General features: G+C 46.9%; 3 protein-coding genes across 3 annotated transcripts in view; all 3 read left to right on the plus strand.

Annotated features, from left to right (window-relative positions):
• Positions 1-10,478, plus strand: part of ankrd11 (ankyrin repeat domain 11) — a 150,597-nt gene extending 140,119 nt beyond the window's left edge. The window contains exons 10-14 of the mRNA XM_084475992.1: positions 33-2,952; positions 3,496-3,594; positions 4,291-4,434; positions 7,120-7,212; positions 7,658-10,478. Coding sequence (XP_084332118.1) covers positions 33-2,952; positions 3,496-3,594; positions 4,291-4,434; positions 7,120-7,212; positions 7,658-7,843 — 3,442 coding nt within the window. The 3' untranslated portion in view covers positions 7,844-10,478. The remainder of the gene's footprint in view (positions 1-32; positions 2,953-3,495; positions 3,595-4,290; positions 4,435-7,119; positions 7,213-7,657) is intronic.
• A 1,929-nt stretch (positions 10,479-12,407) lies between these two features.
• LOC311356578 (putative solute carrier family 22 member 31) lies at positions 12,408-20,772 on the plus strand (the record flags this gene model as incomplete). The annotated part of the gene is given in 11 exon segments (XM_084476363.1): positions 12,408-12,797; positions 13,838-13,941; positions 14,258-14,412; positions 16,543-16,711; positions 16,979-17,124; positions 17,389-17,497; positions 17,631-17,845; positions 19,724-19,835; positions 20,239-20,635; positions 20,637-20,669; positions 20,671-20,772. Coding segments are annotated over 11 exon segments (1,932 nt in total).
• A 3,100-nt stretch (positions 20,773-23,872) lies between these two features.
• Positions 23,873-24,795, plus strand: LOC311356579 (putative solute carrier family 22 member 31; the record flags this gene model as incomplete). The annotated part of the gene is made up of 2 exons (XM_084476364.1): positions 23,873-23,964; positions 24,369-24,795. The coding sequence occupies 2 exons, from the start codon at positions 23,873-23,875 to the stop codon at positions 24,793-24,795; spliced, it is 519 nt and encodes a 172-aa protein (XP_084332490.1).
• Between the last annotated feature and the right edge of the window lie 1,153 nt (positions 24,796-25,948).

The following is a 25,948-nucleotide window of genomic DNA, read 5'->3' on the forward strand; positions in this document are numbered from 1 at the left end:
TGCATTGTGACAGTGTTCTCTTCGTATTTCAGCAGGTACTCCAACTCATCCCACAGTTTCCAGGAGGGAACCTGCTTGACCCCTGCCAAGAACCTGCAGCTGCCCCTGGTCAGCCGCTCCGCCTCCTCGGAGGTCCGGCGCCCCCTGGAGGAGGAGTTCAAGGCTGAGGCCGACAAGTTTCTCCGACAGCACAGTGGCCCCACGGGCTCAGAGTTCGACCTGTGCTCGTCCTCCCAGCTCCGTGAGGACAAAGCGGAGCTGGACCGCCTGGAGTGCTTGTCGCCCCCTTACTTCTCCCCTATACGGATACTGTCCCCTCGGGTGGACTCCTCGCACCTGGACAGCCACCAGAACGGGGCCACCTCGGTGCTCACTGGTCCCGAGGTGGGGGAGAACGCCTCGGAGAGCATGTACAACAGCTTCCTGCTGAAGCCGTCCACTCCGGTGCACCGGCCCGACCCTCAGGAGCCCTGTTTGGACATTGCCGCCCCGCCGACGCCGGCACCCGCCGCACTGCCGCCGATGGACATTGATGACATCTCAGAGCCTCACCACAGTGAGCCCGATCTGGTGCCCTCGGACCCTGTCAGTGGCACAGACTACCTGCCCTCGGCCATGGAGGAGCCTGAGGAGGAGGAGGAGGAGGAGGAGGATGAAGAGGAGGAGGAAGAGGAGGAGGAAGAAGAGGAAGAGGAGGAGGAGTATGAGGTGGAGGAAGAGGAGGAGTTTGAGGTGGAGGAAGAGGAGGAACAGGTTGAAGATGAGGTAGATGACAGAGAAGAGGAAGAGGACCAATGCATGGCCGAGGAGCCGGATCAACCCACAGAGGTGTGTGCCTTCCCTCCCCGTGTCGAGGATCCCATGAGGAAGAGCTGGAATGCAGGCTCTCCGGATCCTCAGGTCCCCGTGGTCCACCATCCCTTAGACCACACCCTCGCCTCGGCCGGGCTGGGAGAGTCCTCCTGCGACCACACCATGAGCTGGAACTCGGAGATGCTCCTGAAGTCCCCAAACCGAACGTTCCGGGAGATTGAGACAGCCGTCTCCAAGATCACCAGCCCCTACTCCAACTCCGACCATGAGATGCAGCACATCTCCGGCCACCCCTCAGTCACACCGCCCTATGCTGCCTACAGGACCTATGTCCCTGAAAGTGACTTTGACGAACAGAAGGAAGCTGTGGCAGACATCCCCTCTCCGGAGAGGCCGGACACCACTATGGACACAGAGCCAAACTATCTGAACACGTCCTCCTCGATACCACTGGAGGCCTTCTTCACAGAGTGCAACAAGCCACCCATTGAGGACACTCATCAGATGGAGACGGACCCATCGTGTGGCGGGCCGGACAGCCTCCCATCCTCCCACGGATTCATCCCTCCCACCCCCACCCTCGTCATAAACACCACTACCCCGCAAGAGAGCCACATGGTTACAGCTGTGAGCCCCGAGCCGACGGTGCCCTGGGCTGATCCATTCCCGGCCACTGTGGACGAGCTGGATGACCTAGGTCCCTTCTCGCTGCCCGACCTGCCCCTCCCGGACAAGACGGAGGAAACAGAGTTACCCGAGCATAAGACGGTGCAAAGCCCACATATCCGACACACCATGTCTCACAGAGAGGAGCCGGCCTTGATGGAGGTGGACGTCCCAGTGCCTCCATGCGCCTCCCCGGTAGCAGCTCTTGACCTGAGAGAGGCTGCCGTGCAAGATCTGGTCGTCCCCTCCCCCCCGCAAGCCAACTTCCAGCAGGACTTGGAGCCTGAACTCCAGAGCGTCCCGCTCAGCGCGCCCCTGTCGTCGAACCACCCACAGGGCGGCGTCCTGGAGCCAAAGAGCTTCTACGAGGCACCAGAGGACTTGACCGGCGCCCTTCTGCTCTCTTCCGTGGACTTGGACGGCGGCCAACTGCAGCAGCACCACACCCACAGGCACATCCAGTCCCTCACAGACTCGCTGCAGGTCAAACTTGAACCACTCCCCGTTGCCAAGGCGGAGCGGCTGCGGCCTGAACCGGAGCCTGAGCCCCTCCTAGGGATGGCGACATGCAGCCCGCTGCCCCCTCCCCCCGTCGCGGTGACCATCTCCGGCGCGGTCGACCTTGCGGACGCCCAGGAGCCCGCGTCCAAGCTGACCGTCACGCTCACGGCCGTGTCCGCCGACCTGCCCAAGAAGGTGGAGGAGGTCCCCCAGCGGATGACCCGCAACCGCGCCCAGATGCTGGCCAACCAGAGCAAGCAGAACCCCGCCTCTGTGCTGTCCTCTCCCGCGCTGCTGCAGCCCCAGCATCAGCCGACCGTGCTGCTCTCCGCCATCACGACCGCCGCCACGCTGGCGATGAACCCCGTGGTGAGCATCGCGCAGGCCCCCATCGCCAGGACGCCCGCGTCCACCCCGGCCCCCTCCACGCCGCCTTCGGACAAGGCAAAGGACACGCCCCCTGCGTTGGCACCCGTCGCCATGGTAACAACGACGATAACGCAGACGCCGCCGCCGCCGCCGCCCACCGCCGCCGCCACCGTTGTCGTGGCCCACCCCGCCCAGGTGCCCGCTCCTCTGTTGCTCAGCAGAGCCACGAAGGGGCGACCCCTGCCGACAGAGGAGGAGGAGTCCCAGACGCAGCACCCGAGGAAGAGGAGGTTTGCGCGTTCGGCCGGGCCGCAGGTGCAGGTGCAGCTGGTCAACACGGCCATGCAGCAGACGAGGGAGATGATCCAGCAGACGCTCGCGGTGATCGTCAACGCCATCAAGCTGGACGACATTGAGCCGTACCACAGCGACCGCTCCAACCCCTACTTCGAGTATCTGCAGATCCGGAAGAAGATCGAGGAGAAGAGGAAGATCCTGTGCTACATCACGCCACAGGCCCCGCAGTGCTACGCTGAGTATGTCACCTACACGGGATCCTACCTGCTGGACGGCAAGCCCCTAAGCAAGCTACACATCCCAGTGGTTAGTACTAACTATTTACTGTTGAGTCATGGTTGCACGGATTTTATTCATGAAGGCAGTTACAGTTCATTTGATCCATTGGTTCCAATAAATAGTTCCATTTGATTAAGAATCAAACATCCTAGATTATCCTAAATAGCTCACAATACAATGCTAAAAGGACTGGCTAGCTTTACAACACTGTAGTATCCAGAGCAGGGGTAGCTAACTGTCTCACTAAACACTGTAGTTGCATCAAGAGCAAGGTTTAGCTAACTGGACTGTGTTGTAACACCTAGCTAAGTGGCTAACCTAGATATCTGGCTAACAATATTGTAGGAGCCAAAGCAGGCTTAGGCTATAGCTAAACTAGTGACCTAGCTTCTGTTGTAGGACCTAGATCACAGCTACCAACCTGGTTTAAGTGTCATCGGACCTAGAGCAAGACTACCAGGAATAGCTAATGAGACCTAGCTTCAGTGTTATAGGACCTGGAGAAAGACTAGCTAGAGCTAGCTATAGAAACCTGGTCACAGTTCTGACTGCGCAGTGGTTCTCCTCCAGATCGCTCCACCCCCGTCTCTGTCGGAACCCCTGAAAGAGCTCTTCAGACAGCAGGAGGCAGTGAGGGGGAAGCTCAGACTCCAGCACAGCATCGAGAGGGTAACAGACGCCTACTGGACACTCTCTCTTCTGTCCTCTTCTTCTTCCTCCTCTCTGTACTCTCCTTCCACCTCTTTCCTCTAATTCTTCCTCTTTTCTCTGTCCTCTCCTGCCGTCGGCTCCTTTCTGTTTTCTTCTATGCTCCTCTCTCTCGTCTTCCTCCTATCTTCTGTCTTTGTCCCCCTCTCCCCTCTTTCCTCTTCTCCTCTCCTCTTATCCCCTTTCCTCTTCTCCTCTTATCCCCTGTCCTTTCATCTGTCTTCTCTTCTTCCTCCTTCCTCTCCTTCACATCCTCGCAGTAAAATCCTCTCTGTTTTAAACTCTCCCTTTTGATGAAGGATCTGGGATGCATTGTAAAATCAAAACAAGGGCCTCCTTACTGTGCTTCATAGGGTGCTCCTCTAATAGGAAGGGAGCCCCGTCATTTGTGTAACTTCCAAAAATCTGACTCACCGGGTACCTCTAATGTATATCTATTTCAATATCTTCAAAGGGCTTTATTGGAAATGTACATTTAAATTGCTAATGCCCAAAATATGCCCAAACAGTGTATACTGTGAGATAATGGTCACGGTCACGATTGAGTTCATCAAACTAATTCCCAGTAATGGGCCATAACATGAGTCTTCTTTTATATATCAGTATCATTAAATACATTTCTCACACTCTCTCTCCCCGTGTCTCTTTCTTGTCCAGGAGAAGCTGATCGTGTCTTGTGAGCAGGAGATGTTGAGGGTCCACTGCCGGGCCGCCAGGACTATAGCCAATCAGGCGGTCCCGTTCAGCGCCTGCACCATGCTGCTAGACTCTGAGGTGTACAACATGCCCTCCGAGAGCCAGGTACCCACAAACACCTGTATATGTATATGTATGTATGTATGTATTTGAGTTGTGTAGCGTTAACATTTTAACCGTTACCAGTACCTGGAAATCGGTATCGGTACCCAGCGGTACCTTTTCGGTGCTTTATGGCGCATTTCCACCGGAGGGTGCGGGTCAGTTGCGTTTCCACCGCAAAAGTGGGCGTGGTCCGCACTGAGCATGTATTGAGCCGTACTCCTCCGTTGGGGTACTGAGACGCCTGAAAGGGTGTCGGTAAGTTCGAGCTACACACTCCATCCGTTGATTGGTCGACAGAATCGTCACTTACAGCGACAGGGGGATAATAACAAACAAACACAGTACCCGCGAGGTATTTCTGGACAACAGCAAAGCTTCGACAAAGCTTAGTTTATTGAAGAAAATGTCACGCAAAAGTTTGCCGTTCTTCTTGGACGTCCTACATTGTTGCTCCAGCCACTCCGGACACACACTGCGCTGTGGTTTCTCACTGTCCATGGTTCTGAAGTCTGTCGCTGCTGTGTGCGTGCTGTCATGATACAGCGCCCACAGCATTACATGAAATGTTATGCACATTTACCGTGCATGATGAACGCTGAGTTGGTAAATTTACAGATTGACTGGTAATTCTGCACAATGACCGTTTTCCCAAATAAACCTTAACATACACAAAACAGTGGCAGAGGCGGCCAGAATAAAATCAGTTGGCACAGCGGCCTATACGTTTTTAAATAACTTACCCTTTGATGATCGCATTACTTGAAAACAAAGTCCATCCTCCTGTCCTTTTGGATGAAGTGGTTGATGGCGACTGATCCTTTGCTTTTAATTTAATTTACTTTTGCTCCTTGGTTGATCCCGTCATCCTTGGGTATCGCATATAGTTGGTGGAGTTGAAATGCCTTTCAAAAGCTTTGGTTTTCTGAACCAATGTTAGCTCTGGTGTGGGTCTTCCTGTTCAGGGAGATGACACCCACTGTGAACCACCTACCAGAAGACCATGCAGGGAGGACCAGGCCAGCAGCAGTTTAGACTGCATATTTGATGAAATTGTAAATGAGCAAGCATCAGTAGCACCGACCCCAGCTGCTGTGGGTGTTACCGCACAATCGGAGACATACCTTGGGGAGGCCCCAGTGGCCCGTGAGGACAATCCACTGCAATACTGGGGGGGTTAACAAAGTGTGGTTCCCTTCTCTGGCCAAAGTGGCACGCAAATACCTTGCGCCTTGCAGTAGCGTTGAGAGCGAACGGCTGTTTAGCTCAGTGTCACACATTGTGAACGAAGGCAGAAACAGGCTGACACCTGATCATGCAGAGATGATTCTGTTCATTAAAAAAGATCTGCCTCTCACTTTCTCCAAAAATACATAGCCTAGTTCAGAGGCAACATTGTGTGTTGATAGTCATTTGACAACAAGCTTGACATAATCTTCAGAGGAGAAAATAAAATCTGCCTTCAAATTAATTGCACTTCTTTCATAGAGACCAAATCTAGAAAATATCGGTATCGGTACTCGGTATCGGCAAGTACACAAATAAAAGTATCAGTATCGTATCGGTTTGTAAAAAAGTGGTATCGGTGCATCCCTATTAGTTTGATAACCACTTTGTGTAATGGCAGTGGCACTATCCAATCATTTAATTTTCTAAGATTGTCATTCTAAAATGATACAAAATATCAGTTAAAAACTTTTGGCAAAGTTTGGCAACATTTTGAAGCTATTAAAGAAGTAATAAATAGCAATAAAAGCCAAATTAATAGTCAACAGCAGCTGTCATATGATACTACTGTTCTATATGCTGAAATGCATCATTCAAATGTATTTAAAATTGGTAATCAGAGCTCCATCTCCAAAGAGACTGCCCACTGTTTCTGTTCATAATGTATTATATTAATTATGGTATATTCTATAGTATAGTGTATAACGATAATTAAGTAACCTTAATTTTCTTACAAATTGAATGCAGATGACATGAATGCGCACATTGTCGCCATATTGTGAAAGGTATATATTTAGAATTTTTTAGGTGGCCTGGCACCTAAAAATAATAAATTGATTGATTCTTTTTAAGCGTTTAAACCATGCAAAAGTCCCCACGAATTAGGCATCTTTGAGACATAGAAAAATATATTGTATATGATTTGACGATCAACCAATGATTGGTCTGGCCTGACAAATCAGATTAGAATATGCTAAATCTTAGTAGAGGAAATCCCTAATATATATATATGCACTTTTGCTGTGTCAGAATAATTAAATATTCTGATGTTGTAAGGTAGGTATTCAAATCAAATCCACACCTTCTGCGTTAGTGAGATTCATCAGTTGATAGAAAGGCCATTTTGCAGCTGTGTTTTCGGACACTTATTGTATAACGCCACGGTGTGTGTGGATGGTGAGGCAGCGTCTGAGCAGCGATTTATTAAATACCCATGTCCAAGGGTAAGGCTTCCTGGACACCATTGTATAAGGCTAGGGTCTGTGACGGATTTCAAATACATCGCTTATTATAACGCTCATGGAAGTTACACAATGACACCACTAAAAATAATCATAATCATAATTTTCTAAATCACGTGTGTTTCACAGTGTTTGAATTCTATCTGAAACAGTGGTTTCAGTGTTTTTTTTAACAGCAGTAGAAATTCCCAGTGTCTGACCTGTAATCTGTCTCTGATAGGGCGATGAGAACAAGTCAGTGAGAGACCGCTTCAACGCTCGCCAGTTCATCTCCTGGATCCAGGACGTAGACGACAAGTACGACCGCATGAAGGTACAGTCCGCAAACATCACTCCCTGTTAACTCCTGTTTGCTCTTCCTGATTGGCTCCACTGGTGCCAGGTGAAGTCACTATGACCATTGGCCAATGACAACACCTGGCACAAGGGGGAAACCGTGAAGGCCATTACATGTGTTGTCACAGGGTTTTGATTTAGTAATGTTACACTTTTTTGTATACCATGTGTTGAAAACTACTAACTAATTCTAAGACAAACTATAAACTATTATTTTTAAAGGGGGAGAGCTCACTAGAGGACCGCTTCATACATGTGCTATGAAACAAATGCCGCTAAAATGTTGACGTTGCAGACAGAGTTGCTTCGCTAACGAAGAAGAGAGCAGAATGCAGTGGTACCCTTTTAAGATGTACTGTAATTGGACGACAACTTATTTTGACAGTGACTCACTAATCGCCTCTCCCCCCGCCCCCCCACAGACGTGCCTGTTGATGCGGCAGCAGCATGAGGCTGCGGCGCTGAACGCAGTCCAGCGCATGGAGTGGCAGCTGAAGGTGCAGGAGCTGGACCCCACGGCCCACAAGTCCCTGTGCGTCAACGAAGTGCCCTCCTTCTACGTGCCCATGGTCGACGTCAACGACGACTTTGTTTTGCTACCGGCGTGATTCCCAGCGGACATGACTCCCAGGAACCTGGACGGGGGGGACACGACCCCCCCCCCAAGCCAGACAGACGAACCCCCCGGGGGGGGTGGACGGACACGCTCCCGCCGCCGCCGCTATCTTCCTCCCCTTCAGAGGGACTTCCTCAAAGCAGAACTTCAGAAAGGGCTAGCGCGTTTCCATGAGAAGGCTTTAGAGAGGGAGAAGGAGAGAGAGAGAGAGGGAGAAACCAAGTAAAGACAAAACACACGTTTCCTCTCCCCTCAGTGAGGGAAGGGACTGGCCATTTTTAAACCCCGGTGGAGAGAAAACTCCCAAGTGTTGCACTTTGATCTTCCACCTTTTAACGCTTTACTGTGAGTGGGAGGAGGCCCAGAGAGCTCGCTGTGAGGACACGAGCCCTTTCCCCCCCCCTGTCCTTTCCCTTCATTGGTCTCCGCTGCTGCAGGGGACCAGACCCACTGTCCTGTGGCGAGGAGGGAGGAGCTTATCTCCCCAGCAGCCTCGGGTGAAAGAGCACGCACGCACGCACACACACACACACACACACACACACACACACACACACACACACACACACACACACACACACACACACACACACACACACACACATCAAAGGCCACAGACTGCAAAGTAAACTCCACCCCTGGATGGGCAGAAGATAGGGTTTATTTAACAAGGTGACTAGAGTGAGAAATATGTTTGTTTTTTTGTCTATTTCTTTACTTGGGCATTTCATTGTTTCTGAAGTGTGTTGGAAGTGTCTTGAAACACTACAGAGCCAATATTAGTTTAATGGGAAAAAAAAACACAAAAGAAACCTGAAAAAAATGTTGTATTGGGTAAATTCTGTACAGTTTTTATATTTGTTGAAACCAATGTATTCTTGCTGCCTTCTAGATAATTTATTTTGCCACACATTACTGCACAGTTGTAAATAACGTATACGTACTGTAACATCACTCAGTTAAGTGTAAAGACAAAAAACAAAAAAATTACCTAAAAATAATCTTTGTATGTACAGTTGACTTTTAGGCAGCACTTTGCCCTTCATTCCCTCGGGCCAAACGCATTGTGTCAGGATTTACACACTCCAACAACCGACTACACAACCCAGGCCTCCCTCCCACACACACACACACACACACACACACACACACACACACACACACACACACACACACACACACACACACACACACACACACACACACACACACACACAGTTAGATGTAGCAGGGAGGCAGATGGAGGGAACGGGGGGTGTCCGGAGCTATTGTCCTTGTTGTTGCTTTACTACACAGTTCTATTATCTGAAAAATTAAAAACCAAGAAAATGCCTTTTTACAGTAAAACCAGATTTTTTGAGTACTGGCAAAGAGAGACATGTTTTGTTTAGTGTTTCATTGTTTTCAATTTTCGCTGAGAATTTAACTAAATTCATTAGATTTTAATTTTCCTTAATTTTTTTTTTTTTTTTTTTTTTTGAAATTGTCATTGACTGAAATCAGTTATTAAAAAAAAAATGTTAATAGCTTTTCTCCCCTTTTACACTGTACTTCACTGCTGGGTCACATGACTTGTGGAGTGCTCTGCCGGGCCTCGTGGGCCGGCTCCTGGCCGCCGGATGCGTGTTTTCCAGCTCCCTGTTTTGTTTTTGTGTTCGACTCCCATGCTGCAGTAAAATAAATTGCCACAGGATGGCGGCAAGTTCGATTTTATCTTCATCACACTCTTTTTTCAAAAATGTATGTTTTAATTAAACGTTCCAAAGTCTACTTGATTTTGAGTCATATTGAACTAAAGAGTTTTCAGTCCGATTTTTAAGGCTCTGAAGGCGATTGGATGGTAATTACTGTTGTCTGAAAGATGGTTTATCATTTTAAGTTTGTTAAAAAACTTTCACCTGCGAAGTACTTCTGTTGATGAGGGATTTAGTGATTGATGGTAGTTTGGTGGCATTTGTTTTATTTTTCTATTCGGCTCACCACTCAAGTGTTCCTAATATGAACCAAATAATGACATACCTGCTTTTTGTACGTCCTACTTGAATAGCAGAGCTCGAAGGCCCTGCAATTTGTTAATTTTTCCATTGGCTTTGTCTAGTTTTATCTTTCCTATGGGCGAGGAGTGTATTTTCTTTTTTTTTTTTTTTTACATAATTCCTGTGTTGTGCTTTTTATTTTGTATTGCGTGTATTGTTGTTTTGACTGTCTTGTAAATGTTCTGGTTTGTCATTTGTTTAGCTACCGTCCTGTATAGAGTGCAAGACCAGCTGAAGGTATGCCATTACTAAGCAGCCCCCCCCCCCCTCCCCCCCCCCCCGTATTCATGCTGTTTACAAACGTTCCGCTTACATCGCTGATCGCCCCCTTTCTTACTTCACATGTCTGATTAGCTTGTTATTTTAAGGCTTGAAATGGTGACCACTAATGAGAGGAGACAATTGATTGGCCCTTGACCGACGACACGCACCCCTCACCCCAACCCCACCCTTAGCAATAACTTGACGTTTATCTTGAAAGACTCACGTGTCCACATTGTTAATATTTGGTACCTTAGCAGTCAGAAACCCCCTCACACAATGCTTTACCCTTCCGGTTGCACAGTAGAACCCGATATGGGGTTTCCAGAAACTTGACTGTGTGTGTGTGTGTATATATATATATATATACATATGTATATATGTATATGTGTATATGTATGTATATGTATATATATAATTTGTGTGTGTATATATATATATATATGTATATATATATATATATATTTATGTATATGTATATATATTTATGTATATGTATATACATGTGTGTATGTGTATATGTATACATAGATATATCTGTGTATGTGTATATATATATGTATAGATATATATGTATACATAGATATATCTGTGTATGTGTATATATATATGTATAGATATAGATATGTATACATAGATATATCTCTGTGTGTGTGTGGTTTCCAGAAACTAGACGGACCCCAGCTCTGTCTACAACACGTTACCTCAACTATCCTCACATTATCCTCAAGTTTTGTTTTGTTTTTTGCTCATGTAGAATTGTTTTATTTTATTTTATTTTGGAACGTTAATATACTTTTTTTTCTTCTGGTAGAATCATGATTTCAAGCCATTTATTTCTAGTTTCATTTTTGTTTGTTTTTATTATAAAACATTTAAAGTGTTATCTTTGTTCATAATTTTGTTATTGTGAGAATGGAAAATGACTTGTGTAAAATCGCATGGAGAAGAAACTCTTACAAAAAAAAGAAAAAAAAAAAGAGAAATAACGAAGAGGATTAACCTATTTATTATCTTTATTTTCTGACACCTGTGGTATGTCTTTCTTAGAGTTTGAAGTGGGTCTCTCCGCAGTGTATATTTCTCTCCTTGCGAGGCTTTATGAGACTTCGTGTACATAGCTCTGTAAATAGGGGCCCCTCCTCTTTGTACTCGTGTTAAACTTGTGTAGAATGTCGGGGGACGCGCTCACTCACTCAAGGTGACGATGTAATAATGTACCTTTTTTTATTCGTACCATGTAGTTTAATTGTGTACATAGTGTTGGAGCAGCTATGGGAGGGGAGGGTGGTGGGGCGGGGCTCAGGTTTTGTTCACGCTAACGTCGGTGCTGTAAGAGAATGCAGTACTTTCACCTTGAGCCGTCGTTGATTTCCTGCATTAAAGAAATGTGAGAAATATTTAAATAAAAAAAGGATGAAAGGGGTATGGGAGGGTGGGGGGGGGCACTAAAACAGATCAGTAAAAAGTCTAAATTGTTATTTTCTACAGTTGCATGTACAGAGAGCGCAAGAACTTCTTCCGCAGAGATTATGTTCGTTAATAAAATTTTGAAATATTACCCCCGGTTGCCATGATTTGCTTTGTGATGTTGATGTAATGTTTACACCTAGTTTATCCTCCAGAACATGTCATCTGTTCGGTTGGAACACCCACAAGGTGTATTACTTTCCATTTTCCAAACCAATATATAAATGTTCTAAAGGCTACATTATCTAAAGCATTATGTTGCCTAATCATTTGTGGCAAATATCAACTCCAGTTAAAACCGTGACCGTTGCTACACAAAAATATTGATATGATCGTGAATTTGTGAACTGAAATGAACACCGGACAGCTAGCTCTCAGGTTTACAAATCACCGCACACACTCGGTTCTTGCATGTTGTCGGGCCACACAAAACGTCGTTCAGTGGTGAACAGGAGCGAACAGGCAAAACCACGTAGTTGTTTGACGCTTGGGAGCCCCGTCATTTAAAAAAATGAGTTAAACACAAGACATTATCACCTAGTTGCCAGATCTTTGGTTAAGAGGGGGGGGGGGGCACGCAGTTGTCTCTCACAGTTGTCTGAGTTTGACCCACTTATCCAGGATATGTTATCTACAGTGGTCCTTCCAGCGAAGATGAGGGATGACCAACCGGTCTATTAGTGAACATCCCCTTTCATTCCCGCCCCTTGGGACGTTGGTCTCCTCCGGCTGGAGTCGCTCTTCCCGGCGGATCGTCGGTGGCTCCTCACGACGAGTGCTCTATCCAACATGGACTATGAGACCAAGGTGTACCCCGGGTCTGGCGGCTATGGACAGTTCAATCGACTGGTAGTCTTGTTCAGCTGGTTCCCAACCTTTGCGGTCATGCTGAATCTTTCCTGCGACGTTTTCTACACGTTGATACCCGAGTCATACCACTGCAAACCGGACCCTCGGCTGCTGCCCTCGTGTTTCCTACTCAGCAACTACTCCAAGCAAGGGTACCTCAACATCACCATCCCCTGGCTCGACGGCAGCGGACGCAGCCACTGTCAACTGTTTAAGTACCCGAGAAATGTCTCGGTTTTTAACGAAAACCTCCCAAAGGAGACGGTGTCGTGCACCAGGGGATGGGAGTACACACACTCTGCTGGGCTCAACAGCAACTACGTGACAGAGGTGAGAGAATCGATAGACGGAAAGAGATATGGATGGATACTGTTTATTTTGAGAGCAACTAGGCATGCTCATCAAATCGGAGATCCCAGATAAACTAAATCCAGTGTCTTTAGTTTCCGCCCTGTATGACTCTGAATTAATGTGTCGTCGCCCAAAGACAAGTCCTCTCGCTGGCTGGCGTCCCACTGTGGTAGAATCAGCGTGAGCCGCCGACTTCTTAGATTCAATATTGACTCTTCAACAACCAAGACCTCGCACCACTCGCTGTCTTTCTTACTTTTAGCTGCCTTACCGAGAGGTAAATCCATTAGCCCACTGGTAAAAAGCAACACAGCCACGTGTGATATACAGCTTAAATACTCTATTGACTTTCGAAGAGACAAAAATGTAGAAGTGGTCGTTCGTTGATGAGACTTTTAATGTGTGTGTGTGTGTGTGTGGTAATAAGGACATTTGACTGCTCCATTTTTTATCCTCTCCAACCTCACAGTTATAGCTGGAAAGTGCTCCCACTTAAGTGTTCCCCAACGTCTATTTTTTAATGGAAATATGTCTCAGGGTAAACATGTAGTAGCTCTTATAGTGTAGGAGCAAACAACAAAGTTAAAGTTCCTCTTTTGTATGACTGTATAATGAAATACAGTAACATGTAAGTATGTTGAGAGAGAATGAGATCCATAGTGAGAGGGAGAGAGAGTTGGAGGAAGCAGGAGTCATTGACCCTGAGCTGCATACTTTGTTTAATGCAATAACGCTGTCAGCAGTCTTTCTAATGCAACACACAGGGACATGATTAACTTTTCAACAAATCACACACAACTGTGTGTGTGTGTGTGTGTGTGTGTGTGTGTGTGTGTGTGTGTGTGTGTGTGTGTGTGTGTGTGTGTGTGTGTGTGTGTGTGTGTGTGTGTGTGTGTTGTTAGCGAAGATGTACAGCATGCTCTTTCAGTGACTGACCCCATCCAATCAGTAGTTCTTGTGTCTACAACTACCTGCTACTTCCTGTGTGATGGGACACAACCTTCTGTGTGCTTGTGCAGTGGGACCTGGTGTGCGAAGACTACTGGAAGGTTCCCCTGCAGCACATCTGCTTCATGACGGGGTGGATCTTCGGGTATGTCCTCCTGGGGACGCTGTGTGACTGGTGAGGACTGATGAGAGTTTAAACCGAGGCCCTGACTCCTCCTGGTCACTAAAGATCACATGGCTGTTATTAGCTAGTTGCTTCCTTCTTCCTTCTTCTTAATGACTAAATAGTTATTGTTAAACAATAATAGCCTTACGTTCTGGCCAATCCTTAAGAGACTGCTTATTAAACTTATTTTGTAAAGTAGCTTTTGACTGTTGCTGCACTGTGTGTGTGTGTGTGTGTGTGTGTGTGTGTGTGTGTGTGTGTGTGTGTGTGTGTGTGTGTGTGTGTGTGTGTGTGTGTGTGTGTGTGTGTGCGTGTGTCTCCCCAGGGTGGGTCGTCGGCGCGGTTTTCTAACCTCTGTCAGTCTGAGCACTGTGCTGGGTGCAGCACTCTGCGTCTCCAACAGCCCCGTGGTCTTTCTCCTGCTGCGCCTGGCACAGGGAGCCATGCTGGCCGGGGTCCTGCTGGCCTCCTATATCTCCAGTAAGGTTACAGATCCTATTCATATTTGAAACACTTCTACATCTCTATTAGAGTCACAAATCCTATATCTGATACATTGGCTTTATCTTCGACCAGGATCCACACCCTACATCTCTAGTAAGGTCACACATCCTATACTAATACACATGCTAAAGTACACCCACTATATCTCCGGTAATGTCCCAAATCCTATTTCTTAAACACGTCTATTATATCTTCAGTAAGGTCATATATCTTATATGTGATACATGTCTGCATCTCTATTTAGTTCCCATAACTATATATGATTCACAACCTGCATCTCTAGTTAGTTCCCACATCCTATATCTGATCCACAACACCCCCCTACATATATCTCACTCTATCTCATTCTCATGAATTGTCTCACAAGCTACTGTATATCGAATACACCATCTCCTTTATCTCAAGGAACATCAAATCCAATAGAATACATAACACAAATCAAGACCACTGTAATGTGCTCCACTTCCATACCATCTCCAGAAAATATTCTAGAGATATTATCCTCTCTATCTTCAGCTTCAACACAGCAGTTAGCTTGTGAGCCAAATTATTAAAATGGAAATTTGAATACACCAAGTGGTCACAAAGATCATACCAGTTTTGGATACACAACAAATGTTACTTTCCATTCTTTTAAGGGATAGGCATCTCTGTGATATTAGGAGTGCAGTTTGGGCTAGGTTTTGATTAAATGGCTCTCCATAAAGGGAGTCCGAAGTTGAGAGGGTACACTAACGCCCGCGTGTGGAGGTCAATCTGGGCTGCGTTTGTTGTTGCTGATGGCTGCGCATTTCAATAAGGCTTCAATAAGGATTTCAATCCACACTAACAGTGGATCCCCCGTTCCCCCCCTTGTCCGTTCCATTTGGGAGATGCAGAGGTGAACTGTCCCCCGCACCCCCTCCCCTTTCCCCTTCTCACACAGCACCTCCTTAGCAAGCAGGGGCTAAGACAAAAACGCCTCTAATGAACCATATATGGTCACAGACTTCCCTTTCCTTACCAAGGAAAGGGAAGTCTGTGACCATATATGGTTCATTAGAGGCGTTTTTGAATGCAAATGGTCTGAGCATGAACGCGCATGGTACTTAAGAACAGGTGGGATTTATCAAAATAAATTGTGCGTACGATTGCCTTATGCACGTACTTAAGCACATCCTAAATTTCATTCGTAAGAGAGAATTTAGATCCTTTAACTATAACTAGTAAGAAAATCCCCAAAATATGGAAAACGGCACATGTACTTCCCCTCTTAAAAGATGGTGAACCGTCAAGCCTCAATAACTACAGGTCTATTTCAAATCTGTCTCCTTTAGCCAAGATTTTAGAAAGCCTGCTTAGGGATCTTGAGTCTTAATGACATTTTATCTTGTTATCAATCAGATTTTCGAAAATCACACAGTACAGTCACAGCAGCTACTAAAATAGTAAATGATATTTTTATGGCCCTGGATAGCAAACAACACTGTGCTTCTCTTTTTATAGATTTTTCCAAGGCCTTTGATACGGTGGACCATGATGTATTATTGCATAGATTGGCTAATGTAGGACTGTCTAATCCTGCTGTTGGTTAGTTTTCTAACTATCTTTCAGACAGGACTCAATGTGTTAAAATTGATGGCTGCTCCTCTGATAATTTGGCTGTCCACAAGGGGGTGCCACAAGGCTCTATATTAGGTCCCTTGTTGTTACTATTTATATTAATGTTTTGGGGAAATATGTCCAAAATGCAAATGCCCATATTTATGCAGACAATACTTAAGAGATTGAATTGAATTTGAGATTTAATGTATGCATACATAGCAGAGTGAGCCCAGAATCTAGTCTCCCACAGCCTTTTAACACAGTTCACCCCCTCGTCCCAATGCAATTTTCCACACATCATGTGAGGGAGTTATTGACATAAAGGAGTTTAGATAATATATCTCTCTCATATAGATAAAAGGGTCGCTTCTTCCTTGTTACATAAGATTAACTACGATGGGGAACTCGACAACACACAAGGTGGCTAGATAACACAACCTGAAGAAAGCAAAGCTTCATTCATTCAAATTAAATAACATGGATTCTCCATCACACGCTCTCTTCTCTCTCCTCTCTCCTCAGGGCTGGAGGTGTGCGACCCCCCTCGTCGCCTCATGGTCGCCATGGTCGGTGGGTTCTTCGGCGTGGGGGCAGAGCTACTGTTGCCAGGTGTAGTAATCCTGTGCCGTGATTGGCAAGTTCTCCAGGCCGTGGCGACGCTGCCCCTCGTCCTGCTGCTCTCCTACTGGTGGTCAGCGCTTTCTTGCGGTTCTAGCACTTACTAGCCTAGTCCTAGGCATTAGCAAAGAAGCTTGGCTTAACATTAGCAAGGAAGCCTAGATAAGCACATCAATAATTAACATTCTATCACAAAGTGCTTTTTTTTTAATGTATTTGTCCATAAAACTTGCAACTCAAACATTTTCTTGTTCACCTGTTTCATTGGTTCCTGTCTTTGTACCTCATATTTCCCAAATGCCGCTTCCTGTTTCCTGCCTGCTGCTTCCTGCTCCCCCAGTTATGAGTCGGTGTTTCCGGAGTCTCCCCGCTGGCTGCTGTCCACCTCCCAGCTCCTCCAGGCCAAGAGGTCCCTCCTGATGTTCTCCTCCAGGAACACACTCGGTCTTCGGGGAGAGAACCGCGCAGGGGAGCACCTATTGGCTGGTAAAAAAAAACCTCACGCTCTCGCTCTGAGTGAGTGAGTAATGGAGGATTTAACATCTGTTAAAGATCACACTCTTGTCTTCCTCTCTGTTTCTCGTCTCTCTCGTCTCCCATATCTCTCTGTCTCTCTCTTGTCTCTCTATCTCTCTTTTGTCACTTGTCTCTCTCACTCTGTCTCTCTCTCTCTTTGCCTTTGTCTGTATACATGTTGTGTGTCTCTCTCCTTCTCCGTCTCCCCTACCTCCCTCCCTCCCCCTCCCCCAGACGTGGACTCTGTGTATGGGGACGACTGCCAGCCAGAGTTCCACACAGTCCTGGAGCTCCGACAGACTCGTGTCCTCTGGAGGAACTGTCTGATTCTCAGCTTCACTCTGTGAGAATCCTTTACTTCACCTACATCTTAATCTTTTTTTTTTAACTGGCTCTCACCTGAAAGCCATGTCACCTTTTCTAAAAATCGGACACCCTAGACTTCACCTCACTATTATCTCCTCTTGTTTCGCCAGCTTTATTGGGACAGGTATACAGTACTGCTTCAAAAGGAACCTGCACAGCTTCACCACAAATTTCTACTTCACCTACTTCTTGAGGGTCCTCACCAGGGCTCTGAGCTGCCTCTTCCTCTGTCTCACTGTCAACCGCTTCGGTCGTCGCAGCATCCTGCTTCTGTCTGCCATCATCACCGGGCTGTCCTCACTGCTCCTGCTGGCACTCACACTGTGTAGGTGATCTCACATGTACAGCTCAGTCCCCACAATGTTATGTCCCCACATGTACAGCTCAGTCCCCACAATGTCTATATTATTATATAATTATATAATATGTCAAATGTTAAGTATCTCATCGAACCAACACTAGTTGTCCTTACTATGTTTTTCGACCCTCATATTTTGAACATTTTTGATCATCAATAATTTATACTATAAAACTGGTTATCACAAAAGACAACGAAACAAAAGTTTTGTTGACAGCCCTACATCATCAGTCCCCAAAATATTTATCGCCCCACATGTACCACTTAATCCCCACAATGTATCGCAATGTCACCGAATGTGCTGTTTTGACCACACACGTGTATGTCGCCACAATGTAGGTACAAATCTGTTCCAATCCTGTTTTCCCTACAATGTACGTGTCCCCTCGTGTACAGTTTGTCCCCAAAAATGAAGGTGCACAGTGCAGGTGTCCCCACAAATAATGTTCAAACTCAGGACAGGGACGGCAGAAGGTAGAGCGGGTTGGCTGGAACCGCAAGGTTGCTAGTTCGATCCCCAGTGTGTGGAGGGCTTCCGATTTAGACGATGGAGTAGTTAACACGTATGTGACACCGCGCTCCGAGACATATCTCAATTTGTCCTCTGAATAACTCGATAACTTGATATATTACAGTAATAACGATAGATGAACCAGTGTAGAACCACCAGAAGCCACAAAAGACAAGTGTGCCGAAAACCGTAGTCATTGATTTGACAGCAAAAGTTAGCACAACCAGAGCAGCTCAAGCTAGCAAAAGCCAGCCTAGCCCCAGAACAAGCATGGATTCCACAGACATAATTAAGCGATACACAGCAATAAAATACCTAAAAAAGGACCTAATGGGGGACAATGGCGGCTTGAGACAAGAAATGATTCACATGGGACAAGAAATCAATAAACTTGACAAGTGGCACGTGGCAGAAGTGCACCATTTGACTGAACGAGTTGAGGAAGAGGAGTCCCACGCGGAGCGGAGGGATGGGTGGCGGCGGAGGCGACGAGGCTTCTCTGCATCTGCCTGGAGCAGCAAAGACCCATGCAGCGCACGCTAACCGACGTGGAATCAACGCTTCTGAAGAAACAATATAAGAATCTTTTGGGTTGCGGAGGGGAGGAAGAAGAAAACTCTGACACAGTTTATTGAGAAGCTCCTCAGAAGACAATTGCCACGGGACTTGGCCTTGAAAATACAAGTCGGCACATTGCGTTAGGAGAAACGCGTTAAAGAAACAACCTGAAGAGAAGGGGATTTGTTTCTAAACACTGTACACAACCGTGCCGATCCACTGGGACCCGGGGGCCGGGTCTACAGCAGCACACAGGAGGAGGCACGCCGTGAGATGAAGAGACGTGGGTGGAGGAGGAGGTGGAGGAGTCGACGGCGGCTGATGAGAGCATCTCAGCTAAACGGTTGTGCGAGCTGCTGGGATGATGGCAGCGGGCAACGGATCACCGTGAGGGAGAGACAGCTTTGGCCTGGAGAGCGAGGGATAAACTCCAAAGTTTCCAGAGAGGAGAAACAGAGTGAAGATAAATGGGAGCATATCTCACAAGCTTGTATGATTGTTATAATATTTAATGGCTCTAAAATGGCTGATACGAGAGCATTTTGGCTTTGCACTGTTCACTAAATTAGGTCTGGGAAAGGCAGGTAAATTTTATGACCCTATTGGTATATGGTATATATGTATATAGTATATGTATATATATATATTTGTATATAGTTGTACTATATATAAAATAACTGCCTTTAGTTTGTTGCATTAATGAACTTTGCAGTTGTAGGGATTGATGTATATTTTGGAAAATATGAAAACTTTTTTTTTTTTTTGTGTGTGTGTAGACCTGCATGACGGTCTCCTCATGGTCCTGTCTGTTGTGGGTCTGCTCTCCTCTCAGGCCCTGGCAATGCTCAGTGTGCTCTTCGCCAGCGAGGTCATGCCCACAGTCATACGGTAGGAAATCTCCCTCACATTATTTATACTGCAGCATTGTTAAATATTTGACACTAAATGGTTTGTAGTGTTCCATCCGTGTGCAGTATATTTCCATATAAGGAAACCTCTACCCTTTCACATTAGCAAATCAATGCACTACATTGAAGCATTAACAACAATCATCAATTAGAAACTTGACCAGATGTTTCACGGTTAGGGTTAGGGTTAAACAACATGCTCATAGCACTGCGAAAGATTTTAAGCATTTTAATTTCAGCTGAATTGTTTTCCACTCCCCATCTTCTCCTTCCTCGGCTCGTCCTCTCATACTTTCTCTAACTCCACTCCTCTACTCTTCATATCTCACCCTATCTTCCCTCTTTCTCCTCCCTTCCCCTCCCCCCCCCCCCCCCCCACACAGGGGTGGCTGTCTGGGCCTGGTGTTCGCGGCGGGCTGCGTGGGCTTTGCCACCTCCTCTCTGATAGAGCTCCAGAACAATGCCGGCTACTTTCTGCACCATGTCGTCTTCGCCTCCTTTGCGGTGCTCTCCGTGCTCTGCGTCATGTTGCTGCCCGAGACCCGGCGCAAGCCCCTCCCCGACTCGCTGGACGACGGCGAGAGCTGGCGCCACCCGCCCCTCTTCCTTTTGCGCGGCGAACGGGACAGCCTGCTGCCGCCGCCCACGAATCCCCCGCCCCCGGAGTGCAATGCTGGCAGCTACTCGCGCCTCGGGAGTAGCGCCGCACGCCGCGTGCCGAGCACGGAGGGAATACCGTTCAAGACGGCCGTTCCCGCACAGTCGACAACACCGCCGCCGCAGCTGCCTGGAAGTGGGCGAGAGAGTTGAGGAGGGGGTCATGGGAGTCCAGCCGTGTTGAGGGAAAAGATGTCCAACCCCCCCCCCCCCCCCCCCCCCCCCCTTCTAGGTCTCTTGAACTCGCTGTCCCTGTCTGAAGATATCAGATTGGTCCAGACCGACGATTATCCGTCATCTGATCAGACAGTGGTGTGGTAGAGAGGGCTAGCCGCTTGCAATATCAGCCAGAGGAACTTTGGGTGGTCTCCTCAACAGCACAAGAGAGAGAAGCTTTGTGCTTACCATCATTTAGTTTTTGTAGGTATGAGAGAGCATTACCAGTAATCGCCCCACCCCTCCAGAATGCTGTACACAAAACTTGAGCACTTAATTAATGACATCATTGTCCTTTCATCTGTCAGTGTCTCTATCCGTCTTTCTGTAGCCTGTCTCTGTCTATGTGCTGCATTGATTGTCTGTCAGTCCATATTTCTAATTGTGTGTGTATATATATTTCTTGTCTCCTATTATGTCTTCTGTATTTATGCCTGCATATTTGTCAGTTTGTCGAGATATCTGCACCTCTGTCTGCCTCTAAGTCGGTCTGTCTGTCTGTCCAGTGACGGGGCCTAAGGGTGTTCTGGAAGGGAAGAGCGTTATCTAGCTAGCTACTGTATATGCTTACGCTATGACAGGACTTCCTGAAGAGCTAGTCATCAATAGCAACGTTGCTTCGAAAGAAATGTCTTGTCTTTTTTTTGTAGAAATTGTGTGCTGTTCTGTAGGTGTTGTTTATGGTTGGGATACACACAATCCAATTTTTCCACTGTAAATATATTGAATCTCAATAATCAGGTTTCACTCTACTGTAATTTCCTTAAGACTGCGGGGTATATGCACTGCTCCCATCCAGAAATCCATTTATGACAATTTGTGTATGAAAGGATTCATTGATGCAGTGTTAAAAAATGTCTGGCTGGGTCAGACTTAGGTAAGACATGCGCCGTTTCTCAATACCAAGTACGCGGACTACGTACTTGCGGACTTGGAAGTACGTACTTGGCAAGTCCGGACTTTCAAGTACAGACTTCCGAGAACGCGAGTACGCACCTGCAATTGGAACAGCAGCGGACTCGATGATGCATCCTGGGATATTTAACGGTCCCAAGTCCACACGAGTCACCTCCGATGCGTCCTCGGTAGAACGGCCTCATCGAGAACGCATCGAGAACACTTCCGGGTTTTACGACAGTACTCGCGTACTTGGAATTGAATTTGGAATCCTGAATTTGCAGCATCCTGCTTCTGTCTGCCATCATCACCGGGCTGTCCTCACTGCTCCTGCTGGCACTCACACTGTGTAGGTGATCTCACATGTACAGCTCAGTCCCCACAATGTTATGTCCCCACATGTACAGCTCAGTCCCCACAATGTCTATATTATTATATAATTATATAATATGTCAAATGTTAAGTATCTCATCGAACCAACACTAGTTGTCCTTACTATGTTTTTCGACCCTCATATTTTGAACATTTTTGATCATCAATAATTTATACTATAAAACTGGTTATCACAAAAGACAACGAAACAAAAGTTTTGTTGACAGCCCTACATCATCAGTCCCCAAAATATTTATCGCCCCACATGTACCACTTAATCCCCACAATGTATCGCAATGTCACCGAATGTGCTGTTTTGACCACACACGTGTATGTCGCCACAATGTAGGTACAAATCTGTTCCAATCCTGTTTTCCCTACAATGTACGTGTCCCCTCGTGTACAGTTTGTCCCCAAAAATGAAGGTGCACAGTGCAGGTGTCCCCACAAATAATGTTCAAACTCAGGACAGGGACGGCAGAAGGTAGAGCGGGTTGGCTGGAACCGCAAGGTTGCTAGTTCGATCCCCAGTGTGTGGAGGGCTTCCGATTTAGACGATGGAGTAGTTAACACGTATGTGACACCGCGCTCCGAGACATATCTCAATTTGTCCTCTGAATAACTCGATAACTTGATATATTACAGTAATAACGATAGATGAACCAGTGTAGAACCACCAGAAGCCACAAAAGACAAGTGTGCCGAAAACCGTAGTCATTGATTTGACAGCAAAAGTTAGCACAACCAGAGCAGCTCAAGCTAGCAAAAGCCAGCCTAGCCCCAGAACAAGCATGGATTCCACAGACATAATTAAGCGATACACAGCAATAAAATACCTAAAAAAGGACCTAATGGGGGACAATGGCGGCTTGAGACAAGAAATGATTCACATGGGACAAGAAATCAATAAACTTGACAAGTGGCACGTGGCAGAAGTGCACCATTTGACTGAACGAGTTGAGGAAGAGGAGTCCCACGCGGAGCGGAGGGATGGGTGGCGGCGGAGGCGACGAGGCTTCTCTGCATCTGCCTGGAGCAGCAAAGACCCATGCAGCGCACGCTAACCGACGTGGAATCAACGCTTCTGAAGAAACAATATAAGAATCTTTTGGGTTGCGGAGGGGAGGAAGAAGAAAACTCTGACACAGTTTATTGAGAAGCTCCTCAGAAGACAATTGCCACGGGACTTGGCCTTGAAAATACAAGTCGGCACATTGCGTTAGGAGAAACGCGTTAAAGAAACAACCTGAAGAGAAGGGGATTTGTTTCTAAACACTGTACACAACCGTGCCGATCCACTGGGACCCGGGGGCCGGGTCTACAGCAGCACACAGGAGGAGGCACGCCGTGAGATGAAGAGACGTGGGTGGAGGAGGAGGTGGAGGAGTCGACGGCGGCTGATGAGAGCATCTCAGCTAAACGGTTGTGCGAGCTGCTGGGATGATGGCAGCGGGCAACGGATCACCGTGAGGGAGAGACAGCTTTGGCCTGGAGAGCGAGGGATAAACTCCAAAGTTTCCAGAGAGGAGAAACAGAGTGAAGATAAATGGGAGCATATCTCACAAGCTTGTATGATTGTTATAATATTTAATGGCTCTAAAATGGCTGATACGAGAGCATTTTGGCTTTGCACTGTTCACTAAATTAGGTCTGGGAAAGGCAGGTAAATTTTATGACCCTATTGGTATATGGTATATATGTATATAGTATATGTATATATATATATTTGTATATAGTTGTACTATATATAAAATAACTGCCTTTAGTTTGTTGCATTAATGAACTTTGCAGTTGTAGGGATTGATGTATATTTTGGAAAATATGAAAACTTTTTTTTTTTTTTGTGTGTGTGTAGACCTGCATGACGGTCTCCTCATGGTCCTGTCTGTTGTGGGTCTGCTCTCCTCTCAGGCCCTGGCAATGCTCAGTGTGCTCTTCGCCAGCGAGGTCATGCCCACAGTCATACGGTAGGAAATCTCCCTCACATTATTTATACTGCAGCATTGTTAAATATTTGACACTAAATGGTTTGTAGTGTTCCATCCGTGTGCAGTATATTTCCATATAAGGAAACCTCTACCCTTTCACATTAGCAAATCAATGCACTACATTGAAGCATTAACAACAATCATCAATTAGAAACTTGACCAGATGTTTCACGGTTAGGGTTAGGGTTAAACAACATGCTCATAGCACTGCGAAAGATTTTAAGCATTTTAATTTCAGCTGAATTGTTTTCCACTCCCCATCTTCTCCTTCCTCGGCTCGTCCTCTCATACTTTCTCTAACTCCACTCCTCTACTCTTCATATCTCACCCTATCTTCCCTCTTTCTCCTCCCTTCCCCTCCCCCCCCCCCCCCCCCCACACAGGGGTGGCTGTCTGGGCCTGGTGTTCGCGGCGGGCTGCGTGGGCTTTGCCACCTCCTCTCTGATAGAGCTCCAGAACAATGCCGGCTACTTTCTGCACCATGTCGTCTTCGCCTCCTTTGCGGTGCTCTCCGTGCTCTGCGTCATGTTGCTGCCCGAGACCCGGCGCAAGCCCCTCCCCGACTCGCTGGACGACGGCGAGAGCTGGCGCCACCCGCCCCTCTTCCTTTTGCGCGGCGAACGGGACAGCCTGCTGCCGCCGCCCACGAATCCCCCGCCCCCGGAGTGCAATGCTGGCAGCTACTCGCGCCTCGGGAGTAGCGCCGCACGCCGCGTGCCGAGCACGGAGGGAATACCGTTCAAGACGGCCGTTCCCGCACAGTCGACAACACCGCCGCCGCAGCTGCCTGGAAGTGGGCGAGAGAGTTGAGGAGGGGGTCATGGGAGTCCAGCCGTGTTGAGGGAAAAGATGTCCAACCCCCCCCCCCCCCCCCCCCCCCCCCTTCTAGGTCTCTTGAACTCGCTGTCCCTGTCTGAAGATATCAGATTGGTCCAGACCGACGATTATCCGTCATCTGATCAGACAGTGGTGTGGTAGAGAGGGCTAGCCGCTTGCAATATCAGCCAGAGGAACTTTGGGTGGTCTCCTCAACAGCACAAGAGAGAGAAGCTTTGTGCTTACCATCATTTAGTTTTTGTAGGTATGAGAGAGCATTACCAGTAATCGCCCCACCCCTCCAGAATGCTGTACACAAAACTTGAGCACTTAATTAATGACATCATTGTCCTTTCATCTGTCAGTGTCTCTATCCGTCTTTCTGTAGCCTGTCTCTGTCTATGTGCTGCATTGATTGTCTGTCAGTCCATATTTCTAATTGTGTGTGTATATATATTTCTTGTCTCCTATTATGTCTTCTGTATTTATGCCTGCATATTTGTCAGTTTGTCGAGATATCTGCACCTCTGTCTGCCTCTAAGTCGGTCTGTCTGTCTGTCCAGTGACGGGGCCTAAGGGTGTTCTGGAAGGGAAGAGCGTTATCTAGCTAGCTACTGTATATGCTTACGCTATGACAGGACTTCCTGAAGAGCTAGTCATCAATAGCAACGTTGCTTCGAAAGAAATGTCTTGTCTTTTTTTTGTAGAAATTGTGTGCTGTTCTGTAGGTGTTGTTTATGGTTGGGATACACACAATCCAATTTTTCCACTGTAAATATATTGAATCTCAATAATCAGGTTTCACTCTACTGTAATTTCCTTAAGACTGCGGGGTATATGCACTGCTCCCATCCAGAAATCCATTTATGACAATTTGTGTATGAAAGGATTCATTGATGCAGTGTTAAAAAATGTCTGGCTGGGTCAGACTTAGGTAAGACATGCGCCGTTTCTCAATACCAAGTACGCGGACTACGTACTTGCGGACTTGGAAGTACGTACTTGGCAAGTCCGGACTTTCAAGTACAGACTTCCGAGAACGCGAGTACGCACCTGCAATTGGAACAGCAGCGGACTCGATGATGCATCCTGGGATATTTAACGGTCCCAAGTCCACACGAGTCACCTCCGATGCGTCCTCGGTAGA

Source organism: Micromesistius poutassou (assembly GCF_964030765.1).
Source record: "Micromesistius poutassou genome assembly, chromosome: 12".
Taxonomy (NCBI): domain Eukaryota; kingdom Metazoa; phylum Chordata; class Actinopteri; order Gadiformes; family Gadidae; genus Micromesistius; species Micromesistius poutassou.